The sequence below is a fragment of the Podospora anserina genome, chromosome 2, assembly GCF_000226545.1.
Source record: "Podospora anserina S mat+ genomic DNA chromosome 2, supercontig 2".
Classification (NCBI taxonomy): domain Eukaryota; kingdom Fungi; phylum Ascomycota; class Sordariomycetes; order Sordariales; family Podosporaceae; genus Podospora; species Podospora anserina.
In genome coordinates, this window is record NW_001914858.1 from 4,380,161 (window position 1) to 4,399,392 (window position 19,232).

The 19,232-nt window shown below is 52.7% G+C and overlaps 6 protein-coding genes across 6 annotated transcripts; 2 read left to right on the forward strand and 4 right to left on the reverse strand.

Annotated features, from left to right (window-relative positions):
* Window positions 1–782: 782 nt before the first annotated feature.
* PODANS_2_12610 (uncharacterized protein) lies at window positions 783–2,546 on the reverse strand (the record flags this gene model as incomplete). The annotated part of the gene is made up of 3 exons (XM_001912043.1): window positions 783–2,042; window positions 2,096–2,251; window positions 2,316–2,546. The coding sequence occupies 3 exons, from the start codon at window positions 2,544–2,546 to the stop codon at window positions 783–785; spliced, it is 1,647 nt and encodes a 548-aa protein (XP_001912078.1).
* Window positions 2,547–4,078: 1,532 nt separating this feature from the next.
* Window positions 4,079–7,690, reverse strand: PODANS_2_12620 (uncharacterized protein; the record flags this gene model as incomplete). The annotated part of the gene is made up of 1 exon (XM_001912044.1): window positions 4,079–7,690. The coding sequence occupies one exon, from the start codon at window positions 7,688–7,690 to the stop codon at window positions 4,079–4,081; it is 3,612 nt and encodes a 1,203-aa protein (XP_001912079.1).
* Window positions 7,691–7,826: 136 nt separating this feature from the next.
* On the forward strand, window positions 7,827–9,821 carry PODANS_2_12630 (uncharacterized protein; the record flags this gene model as incomplete). The annotated part of the gene is made up of 3 exons (XM_001912045.1): window positions 7,827–7,923; window positions 7,974–8,147; window positions 8,245–9,821. 3 exons carry the CDS (start codon window positions 7,827–7,829, stop codon window positions 9,819–9,821), a joined length of 1,848 nt encoding a protein of 615 aa, XP_001912080.1.
* A 3,038-nt stretch (window positions 9,822–12,859) lies between these two features.
* PODANS_2_12635 (uncharacterized protein) lies at window positions 12,860–13,231 on the reverse strand (the record flags this gene model as incomplete). Its single annotated transcript, XM_001912046.1, has 2 exons — window positions 12,860–12,967; window positions 13,028–13,231. The coding sequence occupies 2 exons, from the start codon at window positions 13,229–13,231 to the stop codon at window positions 12,860–12,862; spliced, it is 312 nt and encodes a 103-aa protein (XP_001912081.1).
* A 630-nt stretch (window positions 13,232–13,861) lies between these two features.
* On the reverse strand, window positions 13,862–16,005 carry PODANS_2_12640 (uncharacterized protein; the record flags this gene model as incomplete). The annotated part of the gene is made up of 2 exons (XM_001912047.1): window positions 13,862–15,587; window positions 15,674–16,005. 2 exons carry the CDS (start codon window positions 16,003–16,005, stop codon window positions 13,862–13,864), a joined length of 2,058 nt encoding a protein of 685 aa, XP_001912082.1.
* An 839-nt stretch (window positions 16,006–16,844) lies between these two features.
* Window positions 16,845–18,132, forward strand: PODANS_2_12650 (uncharacterized protein; the record flags this gene model as incomplete). Its single annotated transcript, XM_001912048.1, has 2 exons — window positions 16,845–17,307; window positions 17,372–18,132. The coding sequence occupies 2 exons, from the start codon at window positions 16,845–16,847 to the stop codon at window positions 18,130–18,132; spliced, it is 1,224 nt and encodes a 407-aa protein (XP_001912083.1).
* Between the last annotated feature and the right edge of the window lie 1,100 nt (window positions 18,133–19,232).

Below are 19,232 nucleotides of genomic sequence, written 5' to 3' on the forward strand. Positions count from 1 at the left end.
AGAGAGAAAAGGTAGGTAGGAAGGTGGTTGTTGGGTAAGTAGGTGGGAGGCGTGCAAGAACTGGTTGGTGTGAGGTGGACGAGGTAAGGTAAGCTAAGGTGACCTTGATTCTCTGGGAAGGTCAGGAAAAATTTGTGGTTGTTTGAGTATATATAGAAGGGGGGAAACGAGTTCAAAGACAAACGCAAGGCTGAAAATGGAGAAATTATGAGTTCAAAAACAAACACATTGCTGAAAATGCAGAAGGAAAAGAATGGTGTTGGAGAAGAATGTCCGGGGGGTGATCGGATGGCCAGGAGTTGGATTATATGCTTTGGCCGGACAGGACAAACACTACCTAAGGTAGACTTGGGAAGAATATCCAGACAGAACCAGCCAGTTAGACCCTGGAAAAAGACAAACAGGAGAGTGTGAACAGCACTGACCCGGACAGTCACCAAATCACAACACATATGCCTCAGACGGATAGGGCAAACAAATAGATTTGGGAATGCAGTCGAGCAGAACCAGCCAGTCAACTGAAAGCAAGGAGGAAAGCAGACCGGCAAGAGAAGACATCGGACAACCACGTGTTTCAAAACCCGTTCACAAGCAGCGGTTAGCGACAACCTGCAAACATCACCGCCAGCACAGCATTCGAACAGCAAGATCATCTTCATCATCCAATCCATTCTTTCTCCGAATACTCTCAGAGTTATCTAATTACCCAAAAAAATAATGAACCACGCAAAAAGCTTTATCACAAAATCAGAAAGACAAGAAAACCCCTTTTCATGCGCCCCTTAATGGAACTGATCCTCCGTCACACCCTTACCCATAGCAGCCGTACTGCTAATACCACCAGTCACCATCTTCTGCAGCTCGTCCACGTACGTGGCACCCGACCACTTCTGATGCTTGACCACATCCACACCGCCCTCCATCTCAGGCTCCTGCACCAGCTCGCCATACGCCCTCATGCCAATCTTGCTGTACGCGCTGGCAAACTTGTCGCTGATAAGGGCGGTGGTGTGAAGACCAGCGAGGGTGATGAACTGCCAGCAGTAACCCAGGCCAGCCAGGCGTCTGATGTAGGTCTCCTGCTCCTCTCTGGGCATGGCGGTCTTCCAGTTGAAAGAGGGAGACAGGTTGTAGGCGAGCTTCTGCTCGGGCCAGACGGCGTGGACGCCCTTGGCGAACTCCTCGGCCTGCTTGTAGTCGGGGAGCTTGGACTCCATCCAGATGGCGTCGCAGTAAGGGGCGTAGGCGATGGCGCGGTTGATGGAGCAGTCGCAGCCGCCCTCGAGACGGTAGTAGCCCTCGCGGGTGCGGGGGGCGTCCCAGTTGAAGTAAATGTCCTTGCCGAGGATGCCGCGGGCGACGGCGCGGGCCTCCTTGTTGGAGAGCTGCTTGCCGTTGACGCTGTCGCGGTACTTTTGGGCGAGGGCCTTCTGGTTGGGGAGGTTGGAGGAGAGGATGGCGTCCACGACGTGGTCGTCGAAGCGCTTGAGGTTGGCCTTGGCGAGCCACTGGTCCTCGATGGCCTGGAGCTCGGCGCCGTTCTTGCCGGCCTTCTCACCAGCAATCATGAGCTCGTTGAGGTCGGGGAGGTCGGCGTTGTTGGTGCCGAGGATGAAGGCGTGGTCGCGGGGATCGATGGTGGTGGTGATGAGGGTGGCAGCCTCGGCATCAGTACGGGCAATGGCCAGGAGGTCAGAGCCCATGATGTCGGCCTGGGCACGGATGGCAATCAGACGGTTGATGTGCTCGGAGATGGGGACGAGAACCTTGCCGGCCATGTGGCCGCACTTCTTGGTGCCAGGGGCCTGATCCTCGATGTGAATACCGGCAGCACCCTTCTCAATGAAGAGCTTGGTGAGCTTCATGACGGCGGTAAGACCACCGTGACCGGTATCGGCATCGGCGATGATGGGACGGAGGTAGTCGATGTTGGCGAGCTTGGCGCGCTGCGCCTTGGGAACGGAGAGACGCTCCTGACGCTGCTTGCGGTCGTGGAAAAGCTGGGCCATGAAGAGATGGCCGACCTTGTTGGGGACGGTAGTCTGGTTCAGTCAGTATTTTGCTGCTCTCGTCATCTCCATGTCACCACACTCACATAAGGGTAATCAGCAAGATCCGGGCCGGGCTCGTCAGAGGCAGAGGCCGTTGATGATGATTGCCAGCCGGAAACATAGACTGTGTCGAGGTACTTGGCCATTTGGGTCACCATTGTTGGCTCCAAGCAGCCGTATGTGTAACTGGCATCCTTGTTCTGTTTTCGAGTCAAGTCAGCGTCGGCTCTTCGGTCATCTTTGTTGACATGACAGTAAACATACCTGGAACCGCCCCTCAAGAATCTTCCACAGCTTCTTGGCCTGGGCATTGCTGGCATACTCGATCTTGAGGTTGCCTCTCTTGTTGACGATCTGCTCAGCGGTAAAAGGGCGCTTGGTGTACCGCCATCTTGGCTCGCTCCACCACTTCTTGACCTCGGCCACCTCCTTCGCGAAGAGCTCGTCCTCAATGTTGGGGTCCACGGCGGGATTGACCATGTTGTTGGCAGCCATGTTGGGCACGCGGTTTTTAGAATTGGTGATGGGTGGGTGTGGCGTATGTAAGACCGTTTACGGTTTCTTTGTTGTTATGTATAATCCAACCGGTGATATCAGAGCCCTTGTGTATGGGATATGGTGGTGGGTGGGATGGCAGGGAAAAAAGGGGGTATAAGACAAACAACTGCAAGAAAAGTATAACCAGCCGAGGAAGAATTAGGAGGAGGCAGACGACTAATGTATCTCCCCGGCGGCTTCCAAGAAGGCTTATCGGAACAAGGGGCGCAAAGAAAGGGACGAGGGGTTACCGGGCTGAGGCAGCGGACATTGGTGTGGGCGTCGGGAGAGATCGGTCTAGCGGCTACTCAAAGTAGCCAGAAGGGGATGTAGTCATTGCCCCTGTTCCCCACGTTCGTTTCCATACCTTCAATCCGGGTCTGGGGACATGGTCGTCAACTGACTCTTGCTCGCGTGGCTGTTCCACGGATACAAGGAACGGACCGGTCACAAACGGTCGAGTCTGTCGGTTTTCTTTTGTGTTAGTGTTCAGAGCGTTGGCCATCATCACCACAAGTCATCAACTCGCTAACCTCTTCCCATTGTTTGCCGTGACGACAACGACGTACAAAACATGCCCGCATCGAGTGTCATGTCAGAATCCTTTGAGCCGAGCCATGTTCGCCGCAAGTCCCACTATTTCCCCAACAACGACCCCACACTCCACGAATGGATGCAAGCCGCACCGCCGTTGACCGAATTGCCGAACCGATGCCGGGGCCAATGCTGCTGAGCGCTGCCGGAATTCAGGCGTTGCGATTGGCCTGTTGCGCCCTTTCAGCGGCCCCTCCCCCACAATTGAGCCACTGTAAATTTTCATGGAAAATGGCTGGAGATCTGCGTCTTGGAAAACGTCAGTCAAAGGCTGGGCGCAATCATCAATTCTGAAAAAAGTCTGGTTCCTTTATTATTTTGGGCTATTTCCCTCCCAGTGCCTCCCACTGGCACTGGTCGCGTGGCCAGACAGACGTGAATCAATTGACTTTCTGCTCGTTTTGTTGATGTGTCTTGCTGTTTTGCCTCTGGAAACCTCCCCCCGCTGTTTGCGTCCGACTGTTGCTGGTTGCTGGGCCCATCAATGGCATGTGAAGATGCGTCATAGGTTACAAACGGACTCGTACCTGGCTGTAACATTTCGACTGCCCCACCTTTCGCGGCTCGCCAATATCTCCGTGATTGGCCATTCCCCTTTGGACCGCTTCGACCTCGGTCAACTTTATGTCAGCTGCCACTTCAGCCCGGCCCAGCGACAACGAGCTCCTCCGCTGTAGCCGTCTGGGACCGACGGGGCGCCGACCAAGCTCCGTCTCGAAACGGTGCTCGGCCATCACATGCAGCACTCAAGCCACGAGAAAGCACATGTCTAGTGCTGCTGGGTCCTGGCCGTTGAGGTTCACCCCAGGCACCTGAAACCGAATTGGAACAGTCACAAACTTTCTGTCTGGACTCTGAACAAAAAACCATGCTCATGATTCGGGGGTATCTCAATCTCAAAGCTCATCATCCTCATCGTTGTCAGAAAGAAATATCGTCGGCCTCGGCGGGGCAGGAAGGGTATTCCCAGCGTCCTCATGTACAACGGGACCGTTGCCTTCTCCCTTTCTCATGACCCCCTCCAGCTGAGCACCATACTCCATGACAGCGTCATCTTCTATACTAACAATCGATGGCGATGGCTGCTCCTGTGCCTCAATGACCCTTAGCTCGTCCAGCTCCTTCTCCAAAAGCTTCGCCTCCCTCGACCGATAGAATGTCTCCAGGCAGTTTCGTCTCTGCTCCTGTGTCCAGCTCTCGACCACCAGCGCAAAACCAGTCGCATTCGCAAACCCAAACTCTTTTGCCATCGAACAAAACTGCCGTCTCATTGCAGCTGCCGGCGGGTTGAACTTGTAGTGGACTTTCCACACGCTGTCGGTATCGGGAACACTGTTGGCCTGGCTATCTGCAAATAATGCGCGGTCGCCTCCCAATTCCTGGCTGTCTTTGTTGGCGGCAAGCTCTGCTCTTCGTGATAGCTTTTCCTCCACGCGACTGGTGCCAACCACTTCCGAGTTCTCGTGCGTGTATTCAACCCCGGCAGAAGCCAAAATGGCGGCGACGGCATCGCTCTGTGGTTTCTGCGTCTTGCGGCTCTTGAGCATGTCCTCCTTGTTTTCAATCGTGATGAGCTTTGCCAACTGACTCATGCCCGTCTCGTCGCTGTCGTCCTCCTGCTTGACGAGGTTGATCTCGTCATCTTTGTCCTTTGCCAACTTCTCCAGGTCAATATCGCTGAGCAGGACACCTGCCTTGGCCTCGGCAACGTTGGTCTTGTTGACGATCTCTCGGAGAACGACCTGGTCGGGGTGGTAGCTAAGGAGGTTGCCGAGCCCGAATATCTCGCCCTTTCGAGTGCTGTCCTTTTGGACGCCTTTGAAATAACGCCTCTCGTTGGATGCGTTGTATCCAATGTTGGCTTGTTGTTGTTTGTAGATCTGGCGAGCGTAGACAATCTCCTCGATGGTTCCAGCTGATATCAGTCGGAACACGTCCACATCGCGGATCTGACCAATTCTGTAAGCTCGGTCTTGGGCCTGGAGATCGTAAGCAGGGTTCCAGTGCGGGTCAAAGATGACAACCTTGTTGGCTGAGGTGATGTTCAGGCCAACGCCACCAGCTTTAGTCGAAATAAGAAAGACAAACTGAGCAGGGTCTGTGTTGAACTCATCCACCACATTCTGGCGCTCCTCGTAGCTTAGTGAGCCGTCTAAGAAGCTGACATTGTAATTTGTATTGTTGAATAGGTGCCGGAGGATCCGCAGTAGCCTCACGCTGTGAGAAAAGACGAGGACCTTGTCGCCATTGCTGTGCCAGAACTGAAGGAGCTTCTTCAAAACCTTCCACTTGCCGCAGAATTCTGGGTTGGCAAGACTGAGCATCGAATCTCGCTCCTGCCAAAGTTTCTCCCATCCATCGGGGATGCAGGTGCGGAGAGTGCTGAGCTCCGTACTTTGCTTGTCGTTTGGGTCCGCTGAAGATGGTAGAAGGAGTGTAAGGTGGTTGGCAATTTTCTGAAGTGTCGTGAGGCATGGAAAGGTAAGACTCTTCCAAGGCCTCCCATCCTCGAGAATCTTGTAGCAACACCACCCCTGTTTTCGTCCAGATGCACACGGGCAAGGTTCCGATGCGCATATGATGTACTGAACCTGATCACCGTCGATAAAGTTTTGATAGGCGTGGCTCTGAATATCTGTCAAGGGACAAAATACCACCTTATCCGACTTTTTCGGAAGCTGGTCAGCGATAAGTGTCTTTATCCGGCGGAGAAAGTAGTCGGGCAGCAGGTTGTGCACCAGCTTCTTTGCTGTTGTCCTGGCGAGACTAAGCTGTTTGAGGGTCGCCTCGTGAGATTGCCCGACAGTCAAAGGCTTGGTGATGGTGGTGGTCCACTCGGCCAAAGTTCCAAAACGGCCCGGGTTTGTCCAGTTCAACAGCGTCCACAGCTCCTCGTACTTGTTTTGGATGGCCGTTCCTGTAAGGCCTATCCGGCACATCGCGTTAACGCGACCCATGGCCCTTGTCGTTTCAGACCGCCTGTCTTTCAACTGATGGCACTCGTCGGCAACCACGCAATCCCAGTCGATAGCATTGACAGCGTCGCAATTGTTCTTGTAGGTCATGTAGGTCGTGATCATAACCTCAAGCCGCCCTGCTTTGGCCGCACCTAGTACGTCTTCTTTCCCAACGCCATGAAATAGGTCGATATGCCACCAGCCCCAGCGGTTCAACTCGTTCTTCCAGTTCTGGATCAGTGATCCAGGACAAACAATCAAGACTCTTGGGTACCAACAGCCCCCTGCTCTTCGCATTTTTCTCATCCGCTTCGCATCACGCTCGTCTCCAGTTTTCCCAAATGCGGCTGTGAGAAATGCGGCCACTTGTACCGTTTTTCCCAGACCCATGTCATCGCCTAGAATGCAGCCTTTCTGGTAGATAAATCTCTGGTGAAGAAACCGTACGCCTTCGACTTGGTAGTCACGCAGGTACTGGGCGATCGAAGCTGGGATGATGCCGGCTGAATACTCCAACTCAATCTGCTTTTTAGGACGACATGGTTTGATTCCGCTCCTTTCGTCAAATTGTGGCCTTTCTGCATGCTGGAATTGGCGTTCGTCGTCCGAAAAATACAGTTCCGAATAATCTGGTGGTATCTTGAGTCCTCCGGCTTTAAGCTGTTCCCTGTCTCTGTCGAAGCGCCTCCTTCGCTGCTGTAAGTACGCGGGCACCTCTGCCTCTTCATATTCCTGCTGTGTCCCCGGATCTTCGATTTTAATGGTCCTCTTCCTTTCAGACCTGACCCCTCCCCCTCGTCCTGCCCCCCTTGGCCCTCCCCTTCCCCTGCCGCCAGTGGTTGCGGCAGTGGCACGACGCTTAGTTGCCCGTGGCTGGTTGAGCGCTGTCCCATCATCGGGATCATCTGTCCAAACGACCCTTTCCTCTAGCTCAGGTGGGACCGGTGACTTGCGCTTCCCAAGAGAGTTTGTGACGGCGGGCTGGTCTCCATCAACCGAAGAGGCTGTAAGGTCGTCATCGGAAATCTCAATCTCATCGCCATCCATTTGCGCGGCGATTTTGCATGTTGCCACTCGTTCTGCCTGCCCGTGGGAGAATATCCGGAATTGGACGCTGTAAGTGAGTTGGAGAGCCTGACGCGGTTTGAAAGGCAGCACAGACAAAAGGCTGCGCGACAATGGAACGTGAGCACGTGACCACCTCTGGGTTTTCACTGGACAGTGAGTGACACGGTCCAGAGTAGTTGCTACCAGTAGATGGTCTTTTCTGCTACTATTTCGAAGCTTCATTTTGATACTATGCGTAAACTTAGAGTATTTCCTACCTTTTTCCGACATGAGAGTCATCACCACAACTGCTTTGTTGAACATCCAACACACAGCTCCAAAGCCAACCCCAACCCTCTCCCCGTAACTTGCTCGTCCCCCGCAAATCTTGGCACTCTTTGACAGCGGCCTCTTTCCGCCCATGAACCCACCATCCCCGGATTTACAGGGGCAGGATGGGACGGAATCCCGGTCAACCAACCACTGAGAAGACAGGAACAACATCCAGTTCAAGGCCGAGGCTCGTGGTCCGCCTGCTTTTGACGTAAATAGCGAATACGTTCTGCTGGTATTCAAAATGTGATTTCACATCATCTACTGCAGTCTTTTTTATCTCAACGAACACGTACCCACCGTTACAATGGAGCCTTCAAGTTCGAATACTGGTTTTATCCAGCAACAGCCCGTGATCAACAACCAGTTCTATGATGATGTGAGCTACCAAAGAGTAGCCAGATGTATGCTTCCCTGTAGGAACTTTCATCACAAAATCACTAACAGCTGATAGTATTCCTGCCATCGGATATCCTTGACAAAATCACACCCGATGCTGCTCAGATCGGCCAAGAGGTCTTGTCTCAGCAAGTCTTCGATTGGGTAACTGACGCCGAGCATAACCAGCCATATCTGCGCGGAAATGGCCGGGATTCATTCGGCAAGCCCAAAAGCGAGCTGGTTGTTGGCGAGGGATGGCGAAAGCTTCAAGACTATGGCTTCAAAAAGGGGTAAACGTCTACAAGACCTACATGCCGGGTTGCCGTGCTAATGCCATCGCAGAGTCGTTGCTTTGAACTACGACACTGACCACGGCCCTTACACTCGCCTTGTCCAGTTTTTGCGGTGCCACCTCTGGGAAGCATCATGCGCCAATACCCTCTGCCCAGCGGCTATGCAAGATGGCGCGGCCCGTCTCCTTCAACGTCATCTGTTCACTTCCGCCGCGAAGAAACTCTCGCCGATTGAACGTGAGGTCTTTCAGAATGCCTACAGCCACCTAACCTCCCGTGACCCAACCAAAATATGGACCAGCGGCCAATGGATGACCGAGCGAACTGGCGGCAGTGACGTATCTCAGACAGAAACCGTAGCCACTTACGACCCCTTTCCTTCCTCAGCCCCAGTCCCCTTGGCATCACAGTCCGAATCCATCCCCCTCGGCCCATGGTCCATCTCCGGCTTCAAGTGGTTCTCATCAGCCACCGACTCCCACATGACCATTCTCCTCGCCAGAACCCATCCCTCCAAGGGCGTATCCGCCTTCTTCGCCCCCATGCGCCGCGATAACCCTTCCCTAGTCTCCCACACGGGCGAAAGCGGAAACGGCACCGAACTCAACGGTATCACCATCCAGCGTCTCAAGCACAAATTCGGCACCCAATCCCTCCCTACAGCAGAGCTCGAGCTCAAGGGTATGCGAGGTTGGCTTATTGGCGAGGAGGGCAAAGGAATCCAGGAAATCAGCACCATCCTCAACATCACCCGCGTGCACACTACCGTCTCTTCCATGGGCTACCTTGGGCGTTCGCTCGGCATCGCCCGGTCCTTTGCCCTTGTCCGCCCCGTCGGAATGGGCAAAGGCAAGCGAATTGCCTTGTCGTCGCACCCTTTGCATATGAGAACACTGGCCAACATGACGACTGACTACCACGGTATGATGCTGCTGACGTTTTACACAATCCACGCTCTCGGTCTGGATGAGCGGTTTCTTCCCTCCAACCAAGCGGCGACAAAGGTCCCGACTCCACCTAAGGAGTTGGTCCAGCCTTTACTCAGGGTATTGTCCAGTCTTCACAAGTCCTATGTCTGCGAGACAACTGTCCCACTGGTGTACGGCTGCATGGAAGCGCTGGGAGGGGTAGGATACATGCAGAATGTCGAGTCTGAGCATCTCAATATCTCTAGACTGTTCCGTGATTGCTGCGTTGGTGCTATTTGGGAGGGGACGACTGATGTCTTGGCTAGTGATACGCTTCGTGCTTTGAAGCACCCCCTGAGCGGGAAGCAGTCAGTTCAAGCTTTGGATTGGCTGATTCTGTCGTCGAAGAATGCAGGGTTGGTGGAGGAATGGCAAGTGTTGAAGAACAAGATTGATACGGGCAACCAGGAGGAACTGTTGCCTGAGGCTAGGGGGTTGGTGTTTAGGATTGCGGAGATTATCATCTCGGTGCTGTACTTGGTTGATGCTGAGGCTGATCTGGGGGTTGAGATTGAGGCCATGTGTGCTAGGTTTATGGAGAAGAAGGGTTTCAGTGTTTATGAGGCGCCGGGGAAGAGGGCAAGGGAAGGAGGATTGAAGCTCGATCAGGCGATTGTTTATGGCGCTGGGAAGGACCTTGCTCAGGGCGCGAAGCTCTAAATGTTGACTATCATAAACAATCGCAGCGTGCTTCAACAGTACAGATGTGCTTCCAACAGCCCATAAGACGAGGGTCACTACACCAAGATTTGCTTGCATGCTTTAGTAACTGACACTGAGAAAGCAAGGAACAAAAGTCATCCTAGCCTCAAGCTCGGTTTCCTTGCCCCCCAGCTTCATCGTCCGAGCATTCTCATACCAGCGTTCGCGAGCCTCGAGTGCTTCAGCCAAAATATCGAAGAAATGAGAACTGGCCCGTGGCATCGCAAGCAAGCGAGGCGCAACGGATCCGTGTGCGACGTGCCTGGTAGCCTGCTTCCGTCGATCAGATTTTCGAGTAGGGGGAGGAGAGGATGAAGGAACAGAAGGAGACAGCATGAACCCCAAGGAGGCTCGCCAGAAGGCGAATAGGCGGGCAATCTTCTGTCTCTATCTCTCTCTCTCTCGCTGGCGTTTCGCAACAGTTCAGCGTCGCCACATGTTGGCACGATTCTCGCCTGCGAGCGCGATTCGTCGGCAGACGAATTTCAGCCGAGCATCTTGTACTCTTCTTGTTCATCTGAAGTTGACGTTTGCGGACATTACACTTCTTTTTCGGTAGGTATTTTGAGCCTTTCTCAATCTGCCGCCTGAGCTTTTCCTGCTCGAAATGTTGGCTTTCCGAACAGCTTCTTCACTCCACACAAGCATTTGTCTAAGGTACGTACCCTTAGGCAGTGAGATGAGCAAAAGTATTGTTGCTTATTTATCAAATATATAGGTATATAACACACCCCGGTGACATCCGACTTTATCCCCATCTCCAACACCGTATTCCCACCGCAACCACCCCTCACTGCCAGTTCTCATCCGGCACCGGGCATCCAATCCTCTGCTGGCAGCCAAACCCAGGATCGGCCCCTCCACAGCAGGTCACAAAGGCCAAGGCGTGATCATGGTTCGTGCCGGGGCAAAGCTGAAGGTAAAGTGTTGGGACCTGCGAGACTGGGTGAGGCATGAAAGAGGTAAGACATACCTGCTGCCAATTCAGAGTGTTACCGATGGCAGCGCAGCACGTGGCCGATTTCGAAGGGTCAACGTCTCTGGAGCACCCACAGCTGTAGAAGCAATCACCGGTCATTGGAGCTGGTAGCGGGTTCGGGGATCTGATGGCGTTGGGGGAGGGAGCGGTGATGGCGGTGGCGGCGGTCAAAACCAAGAGGAGAGTGGTGAAGGTGCGCATTGTGGGTAGATCTTTTGGCTTGAGTTGAGTTTTGATGATCTTTTTCTACCTACTTACCTACTTATGAGAGGGAAGGCAGAGCTGTTTGTCGATATATATCTCGAGTTGTCTCTAAGCAGCGATGGAAACAATACCTCCGAAAGCTGTTGGTCTTTTACCCCTGCTTCTATATACTGTAAATTCCTACCTGTTTACTTGGCAGGTAGTAGTGATGATGCGACCAGGTACTTTTGCAAACCCGGACAAAGGAAAAGAGACTATTGTGGCATCACATACAGCATAGGCATAAGCAACGCTCTCAGCGATCTCTCTAAGGGTTAGTAAGAGTGCTTTAAGACCTCGACTACGATTCGGCAGCTCATTACAAACTCTTCAGGTTTTTGTTTCCGTCATCAATTCCCATTTATTATCCGAGAAATGGGCAGAAACATCATCAAGTGCATGGCTCTTGTGATGGCACTTGGCAGTTGGTGACGCGGCCTTTAGAGCGGAGCGAGCAATCTGCAGAACCAAAGAGCATGCAAACCCTGCAGGTTTGAGTCCCATGATGCGAATCGTATGGAATTATCGATTGCATTCAGACGCTATCTTCTTTAAGCCCCCAGAACTTCATGTTGTTGGGACCAATTCAAGGCTCTCAGGTTGACCCTCAACCTACACCAACTCCCTAACAGGAAGACTCTCTCCACCATTGCCGACAACTGCAGTCTCGGGCATTGCAATGTCATACTTCATAACCGTACATCTCCAGTGAGGGCCCCTGTCTACATAGCTATTGCCCCCATCAGGCCTAGGGCAACGCGTCTTCTGCGAACACCCATAGCCGTTCTTGCTCCCGCAGCATGTTGCGAACGTCGTAGCGCCAGTGAGGTTCATCTTGACGCAGGTCTGCCTCAATGTCAGCAAGCCATCCACTCCTCATTCATGGTAGAAATACAGGGGTTGGATTATCATCGAAGGTCCCATCAGTGGAGGCACAGCACTGAGCAGAGAGATCATCCTCAGCACACCAGCAGTCGTACTGGCACCTGCGATCAATCTTGTCGATTATCGACCAGAGGAAGTCAGGGACATGAAGGGCGGTGGTGGTGCTGGCCAAACCGGCCAACGAGAAAAGCAAGGTAGCGGAGACGCGCATGTTGTATTCGTGGTAGTTAAGCTTGTGCGTTATGCCGGCATCCATGATGGTAAAAGTATTCTGCAAGGAAGGAAAACGCACCTAGTGGACACTGTGGGCAGATGATGAGATGTTAAGACCTACGAGGTAGTGTGTCGAGGAAGCGGATCAGCTTTCGATGACGTCTACAAAGCCAGAGTCTTCTTGTTGGACGAATGGTAAGACTGGGCCGAGATACGGAGACCGAAGTTATACTGCTGCCTATGAACTTGGCCTCATCACATTGGTTGGAGTGTTTGTTGCAAGGTTGAAAACATGGACCCTGCAGCAACATTTCAACTACATAATCTTTGTGTAACGAGGAGTGTAAACATGGATATTAATTGACAGCCTGACTACACGCCACGTTTGAAGACCAGCTTTACCTGTCTTATATTCCTCTTTTCTCGGTTCATTCGACATCACAAGAGATAATCCTCTAGATTCCTATTTGTACCTAGGCAGGTGTGTACCGAAACGAAACTAGCTAGATATTCCCCGGGGGCCCCCAATTAACTCTTACCAACGAACCGGAATTTCCACCATCACCGTCTATCACCATCAGAACCTCACACTCCAAAGATCTCCCACCATGAGCTTCCATCACTGTCAATCCTTATGACCATCACCAACTCCCTTCAGCTACCCCATATCAACTCCCTACCACTGACCAGGAGCCGGGCATCCAAAACCAAACCCACAACCATAAACCCCCCCACAGCACTGGGTGTAATCATGAGCCGTGGTATTATTCATATCGGCGCACCACTATCAGAAACATCACCTGTTAGCAACCGCATGAGGCACCCCGGCAGGAGAAATACATACGCCAATAGACTCATCAAACCTTCCCCCAGAAGCAACACAGCACTCCTTGCTCTGCTCGACAGAGTCGGCGCAGGTGCAGAGGTAGAGGCATTCGTCGTTGGCGAGAGCGTCCCTGACAAGAGGCGAGAGAGCAGAAGACGCAGGAGCGGCGATGGTGCTGCTTGCGAGGCTGAGAGCCATGATGAGGGTGGTGAAGGCGCGCATTTTGGATGCTCTTTAAGTAGCTTGATTGTGACAAAGGTAGCTGTGTTGTGAAAGCCTGTCTCGGTGATGCTGGGGACAACTCTCTCCTTTGGGTGTTCTTCCTCTCAACTTATATGCTCGGCGCCCAAACTCCTGGAAGGTTGGAATATCGGGATGACCCCATAGTATTTTGCTACACCAAGAGGTAAAAAAAGGGGGAAGGCCCAGATTATCACCAACAGCATACCTCTGGTGACGCGGCCATAACTACCGTGACGCGGCCATAGCTACTGTATACCAACACAAGTCCCCCTTCCTATTATTCTCTCGGTTGGCCCCTGATTTCTAGTCCTCACCACACAGCATCACCACAAGTTAAGAACTTGTGTTTGCTCTGCCCCATAACGCATCACACCCTCAAGTCCGCCCCTTACGCAACACTCGCCCGGTTAGGTATGCGCTCGCCTCCCCAATAGGGTAAGCCCTCCCTATCACAATCGGCATCAAACATCACAAGCCAACTTGATGGAACATCTTGCTGATTCGCCACGAACAGCTCTATTACATGCTGCGGCGCGCTTTGGTCCTATCCTGCTACCCAGTCAAAGCTGTGCCTTTCCCCTTAAACACCCAGCACAACAACACCCCCCCTTAATTCCCCCACCTCGTCACCAGAAAGTTCGCCCACTTCCCAATATCCTCCAATGCCTCCAACACCAACCCAATATCCTCCACCCTCCTCGTCCTCCCATTCTTCCCCATCATGTTCCCCTCATCCAGCACATTCTGCGCCTCCACATGGACATGCCCATTCTCCCTAATCTCGAGGAGGATGTTCGCCGTCTTGTTCTCACTGAACGGGAACACAATCTGAAGACGCGGAACCGGAAGGATGGTGAGAGTAACATCAATGTTCAAGTCCAGCTTCTTCCCGGTTTCATTCGCTCCCCGTTCGGTTTCGGCCGCGGCATCATCCTCTTGCCTGATGCCAGCAGAGGAACCCCCGTTCAAGCCGGACTGCATGAAGCCAGAAAACTCATCCATGTTAGTTTCGGTCATTGTAGTTCCGTCCCCGACAGTCGTTGGCAATACTTTCGTCGAGCTGAACGTGATATTTGTGCCGGCGTCCTTCTCGAAGCTGTTCTCCAGCAGGATCGACAAAAAGACATATTGCCGAAGATGGGGCAACATCATCACCAGGTGTTGAGGGTGAGAAAAGGTGAGCTCGGTAAGAGTCTTGCCATAGACTGGCTCGTAGACGTAGAGAGTATTCGTGTGGTTCATGATCTGCACCTCCTCGCTTTCGTTGGGGTGCGGAAAGTTGGGGATCTTCTTGTGGCATACTGTGGTCCTCGCTTCGGCGTTGGCTTGGTCGCTGCTCTTAAGATTGCCAGTGTTGGGCGCCTGGGGGAGTACCAAGTTGTCAAAGGTGGTCAGCTTTTCGGGGGCGCTGTCCACCACCCCAACGCCGAGTTGCCGTATCTTGTCCCAGAGATCGGCGGATATGTGAATGGGAGGGTCGAAGATGGCTTGAAACACGGCTTCAGGAAGACGTGGGGCGTGGAGCAGAACCCCTGGATCTGATTTCTCATCCTCGGGGGTTGGAAGATAGGTCGGGGGCGGGTCGAGCCAGTCAACGACAGGGCCCAACTCATCCGGCAATGGCATCCTCTCAACGTCCACACTGATCCATTTGTCAGAGATGCGTACTGGGCTGACGGGGTTGTTTGGGTTTAGAGAGGTGCATCCGATGAGGAGACTCCATGTTTTGCTGTTGTCGATCATCTCGGCGGTTTGCTCTGGGGTTTCGCTCTTGAAATTTCTGCCCTGCTTCCAATAATCTAGGCTCAGACCTGTCTTGCGGCGCGAGTTCATCGTTGGTCTGCCACTTCTAGTGCAGAGCGCGAGACACTCGATCTCGAAATCTCGTTTGCCCGCAAAGGCCGGCTCTTCTCTCAGCTTTTGCATTTCCCAATGATGTAGGCGAAGTAAACTTTCGTAGACCCCAGCCACGGCCTCGTACAAATTAAGTCCAGGGTTCAGGCTGAGTTTGTCTAGCATGGCGAGCCTTTCAAAGTTGTCCGCAAATCCGGCGAGAGACTTGGTTAGGGGGAGCTGGCCGTCTTCCAACTGCAAATCCTTGAGAAGGATTTCACCGGCTGCCGCGGCGTGCTTGCTGACGATGTCGGCTGATTCGGGGAAGTTGAGACTGAGGGACAGCACGATGTCTTTTTGGAAGTCGATAGAGAGCTCCAGGGCTGCTCCAGCTATAATCAGGCTCTTTTTCTTTTCGTTGCCGACAGGCGCGTCCCAGAATACTTCCAGGCCGAGTCTTTTGGCCAGTCGCTCCAGGCCGGCTTCGCTGACGAGGCCTTTTCTTTGCTATGCTGCAGGTCAGAAAAATAGAATAGCAGAAAGAGGCATATGGGCCGTACACTTAGGATATCGATCATAGCATCCAGCCTTTTTGCTCGTTCATCCTCTGAAGTTTTGCCCAGGAAGCCTGAAAGGCCCGAGTCCAAGGAGCCCATGTTGAGTGCGCTGAGAGCAGCTGCGGCTGATGGACTGTCGAAGTTTACGGCTGGTACGGAAGGATGACCACCAAGAGTAGTCGCGGGTGATTTTTTGACTTGCTGTGGTGAGGATCGTGGACCGTGTGGTGAGAAGGCACTGGCAGCATGGGCGGCGGAGAACGGAGTCGAGACTGGGGGAGTCCCAACAGCGCCGTGTTGTGACTGGGAGGGAGTCTTGCCCTGCTGTGAAAGAGCATGTTTCATTGGAGTAGGAGTTGTCATTTTGAATTGCGGTTGGCTTTCACCACCTGAATCTTATAGGGAGCGAGGCGTAGTGTTCAGGATTGCGAGGAGAAGAGCAACGTATTAATTGAACTTAGATCGCGGAGTTTCAACTGGGTTAGTTGTAAATTATATCACGGTGAGTGATTGCAATATCATCAGAAATTGACTGGCTCGGCAGCAGTCATGAAAGATGATCTTGGTGGGAAGGGCAAATTGGAATGAAGCAGGAGAATGAGAGTGAGAGTGAGAGTGAGAGTGAGAACCACAACCTTGAACCTAGAGCTTGGACCGCGCCCCACTATCTGACCGAAAAGACAGACAGCCAACCCTAACCCGTGAAGCTGGCATGTATGTATCTTGAAGTTTACAACTAGGTTGAGGATTCAGGCCTTTGCGATTTTTGGGCAATAAGATGGCTCCTAAACTTGATATTCATATCTGGATATCCAGGAGAGAGCCCGGCCAGAGGAATATGAAATCTGGATATGCTGCTGGTGTGCGGCTGTCTACCGACATATATGGATGTCTTTGAAGCGCACCCGCGTCAGGGCGTCCAATGAACCCCTGCGGCCCGAGAAATGCAAACCGACATGCAAGAAACTTCTTTCTAAGAGGAGCTGCATTTATCTTATTTTCACTTTCACCTCAACGAGGAAAAATAATGTTATTATCGCATGCACAGAAGAACTGCTTGAAGTCCATCCAACGTAGCCACTGCTGGGCTAGGAACACCCCTGCCACACACGCTAATCTAATTGCTGCAGTGGGCGCTCCCCCAGCTGTTTAGTGGATCAAATAAGTTTGACACCCAAGCGCCGCAACGCTCACCACCCACCATGGACTTTCCAGCTCCACCATCCCTCCTCCAGCAGTCGCAATACTCGCAGCATCACCAGCAACAACAGCAACAGCAACAGCAACAGCAACAGCAACAGCAACAGCAACAGCAACAGCAACAGCAACAACAGCAACAGCAGCTACAACTACAGCTACAGCTTCAATACCAGCAACAGATCCAATTCTACGAGCAGCAACAGCATCAACAGCAGCTCCTAGCCATGAACGGCATGAACGGCGCCAACATGCAGGGAGCCATGGTTGGCGTCCCCATACCAGCCGGCCAGGCATCCGAGTTGACCTTTATCTACAACATGGTCGACACTCTCAGCGGACAGCTCGCCCAAAACCAGCGCACTCTCGAAGAAGTCATCTCTTGCGTCGGCCGTATTCGCGCACGGGCGAGGTCACAGTCGCTAGGAAACGAAGAGCTGATCAACCTGTCAGCGGATGAAATCAAGGGTACATCTCCCCATTTTGTATTCCTTTACAAACTCAACCAACATGCTAACCCCTCCCTCTCCAGCCCAAGAAGCAGACCTCGACACCTACATATCAGTCCTCTCAGAAGCCTTCGAGAAAGCCAGATACTCGCGTGACCAAAACGCTTTCCTCCTCCACCAATTCGCCGAGAAAATGTCCTCCATGCTCCGAATCTTCCACGAATACAAAGCCAAGCACGTCAGCGACGTCTCGACCTGGCACAAGTCCTACCGCAAACAACTAGCCGATGCCCGCGCGGAGAACTCCAGGCTCCGCGAACAAATCTGGGAGATGCAGGCCCACGCCGGCGCCGCGAACGAGAAGCTGAGGAATTTCCGGAAGAAATACGACGAGGACGAAAAGAGGTGGGAGAAGAGGGTCGAGATGAAGGCGATGAGGCAGGAGTTGAGGTTCTGGAAACGGATGGCGATGCCACACTTGGCAGATGACGATCCGTACTGGAGTGACGACGATGACCTAGTGGATGTGGCTGAGAAGCAGAGGCTGCTGGAGATGCAGAAGATAGCGGCCGAGAACCTGGCGGCAGAAGCGGCGCAGTTGGCGGCTGCACATGCCGAGCTGGGAGACATCACCGGCAACGACGAGGACGGCGGGGATCAAGAAGGGGATGGGGTTCCACCTCCTGCGCCAGCGCCGCCGTCTACAATGACGCCACATAACTTGGTGCGGTCGCTTGTGGGCGGGGTGCCGATGCAGAGGAGTGATGATGGGGATAATGCTGGGCCTGTTCCGCCGCCGAGGCCGTTGAGCGCGGCGAGTAGTACCGGGTCTTCGGGGCAGTGAGTGTTTGCAGTTGATGTTGGAGGGGTGTAAGGGGCGGATAGCATGTATAATTCCGTAAGATTGATCAGCGTGCCTTTTGATACCACCAAAACAGAGTTTATCGCACCATATATAATAGCAAGAAGAGCTGTTTGATGCTTACTTGCACTGCAAATTTATTTTGCTTCAGAAACATCTTGACTGCCAGCAGAGAAGCAGGTCCTGGCCAGAATACAAATATGTCCACAGACTTGTCCAAGCTCCGAATATGTCTGAGAGAGGTATGCATTGCTACTTTGGGTGCTTTGCACGGCCAGTTCTCAGTATCTTCGCACCGCATTACGAGAGAATATCTTTAAGAATACAGCATAACCATCCGTTAGAGTGAATTCGTGAAAGACTGGGACAAGGAAGCGTCAAAAAAGGTAGTTCTCACCCACTGGCTTTCATCCGAGTTGTTTGGTCAGAGGTAAGAGTCGACAGGGGCTTGTTTACTTTACCCCTGAGTGGGGCTAGCGCCTCTCGACGTTGGCTCGAACTTTTGTTTTTTGGATGGAGCTACATTTTTTGCATAGCCAGCAAGAGTCATGTATCGATTCAGAGTCTGCTGGTAGTATTTCGCATCGTTTCCTACATGCATCGAGGAACGGGTTGTATTTTGCCGTCTTACATATCCACAGACCGCACTGCAAGCACTTTGAAGTGCTCAATCGGCATCTGCAACCGAGTGATTGATAGCACATCAAATTTGTTCCTAAACATGTCCAAAGAAAAATGGAAATACAAAATTGCCGGTACCGTTTTTTATACCTAGGTATCCCTCATAGAGAAAAAAGAATCAAGCCGTTATCGCAAACACCCCTCACAATAAACGTATCCCACAGCTTACTCCTTCTTTTCCTCTTCCTTCTTCTCGTCTTCCTCCTTCTTCTCGTCTTCCTCCTTCTTCTCCACCTCCTCTTCCTTCTCCTCCTCGATCACCGCCGCCGCCACCTCCTCCTTCTTCTCTTCTGCCCTCTCCTCATCTTTCTTCCCCTCTTCTACCACCACCACCTCCTCCTCCCCATTCTCCCCCTCTCTTCTCCTCCCCATTCCCCCCCCTTTTTTTTCCCCCCTTCAAC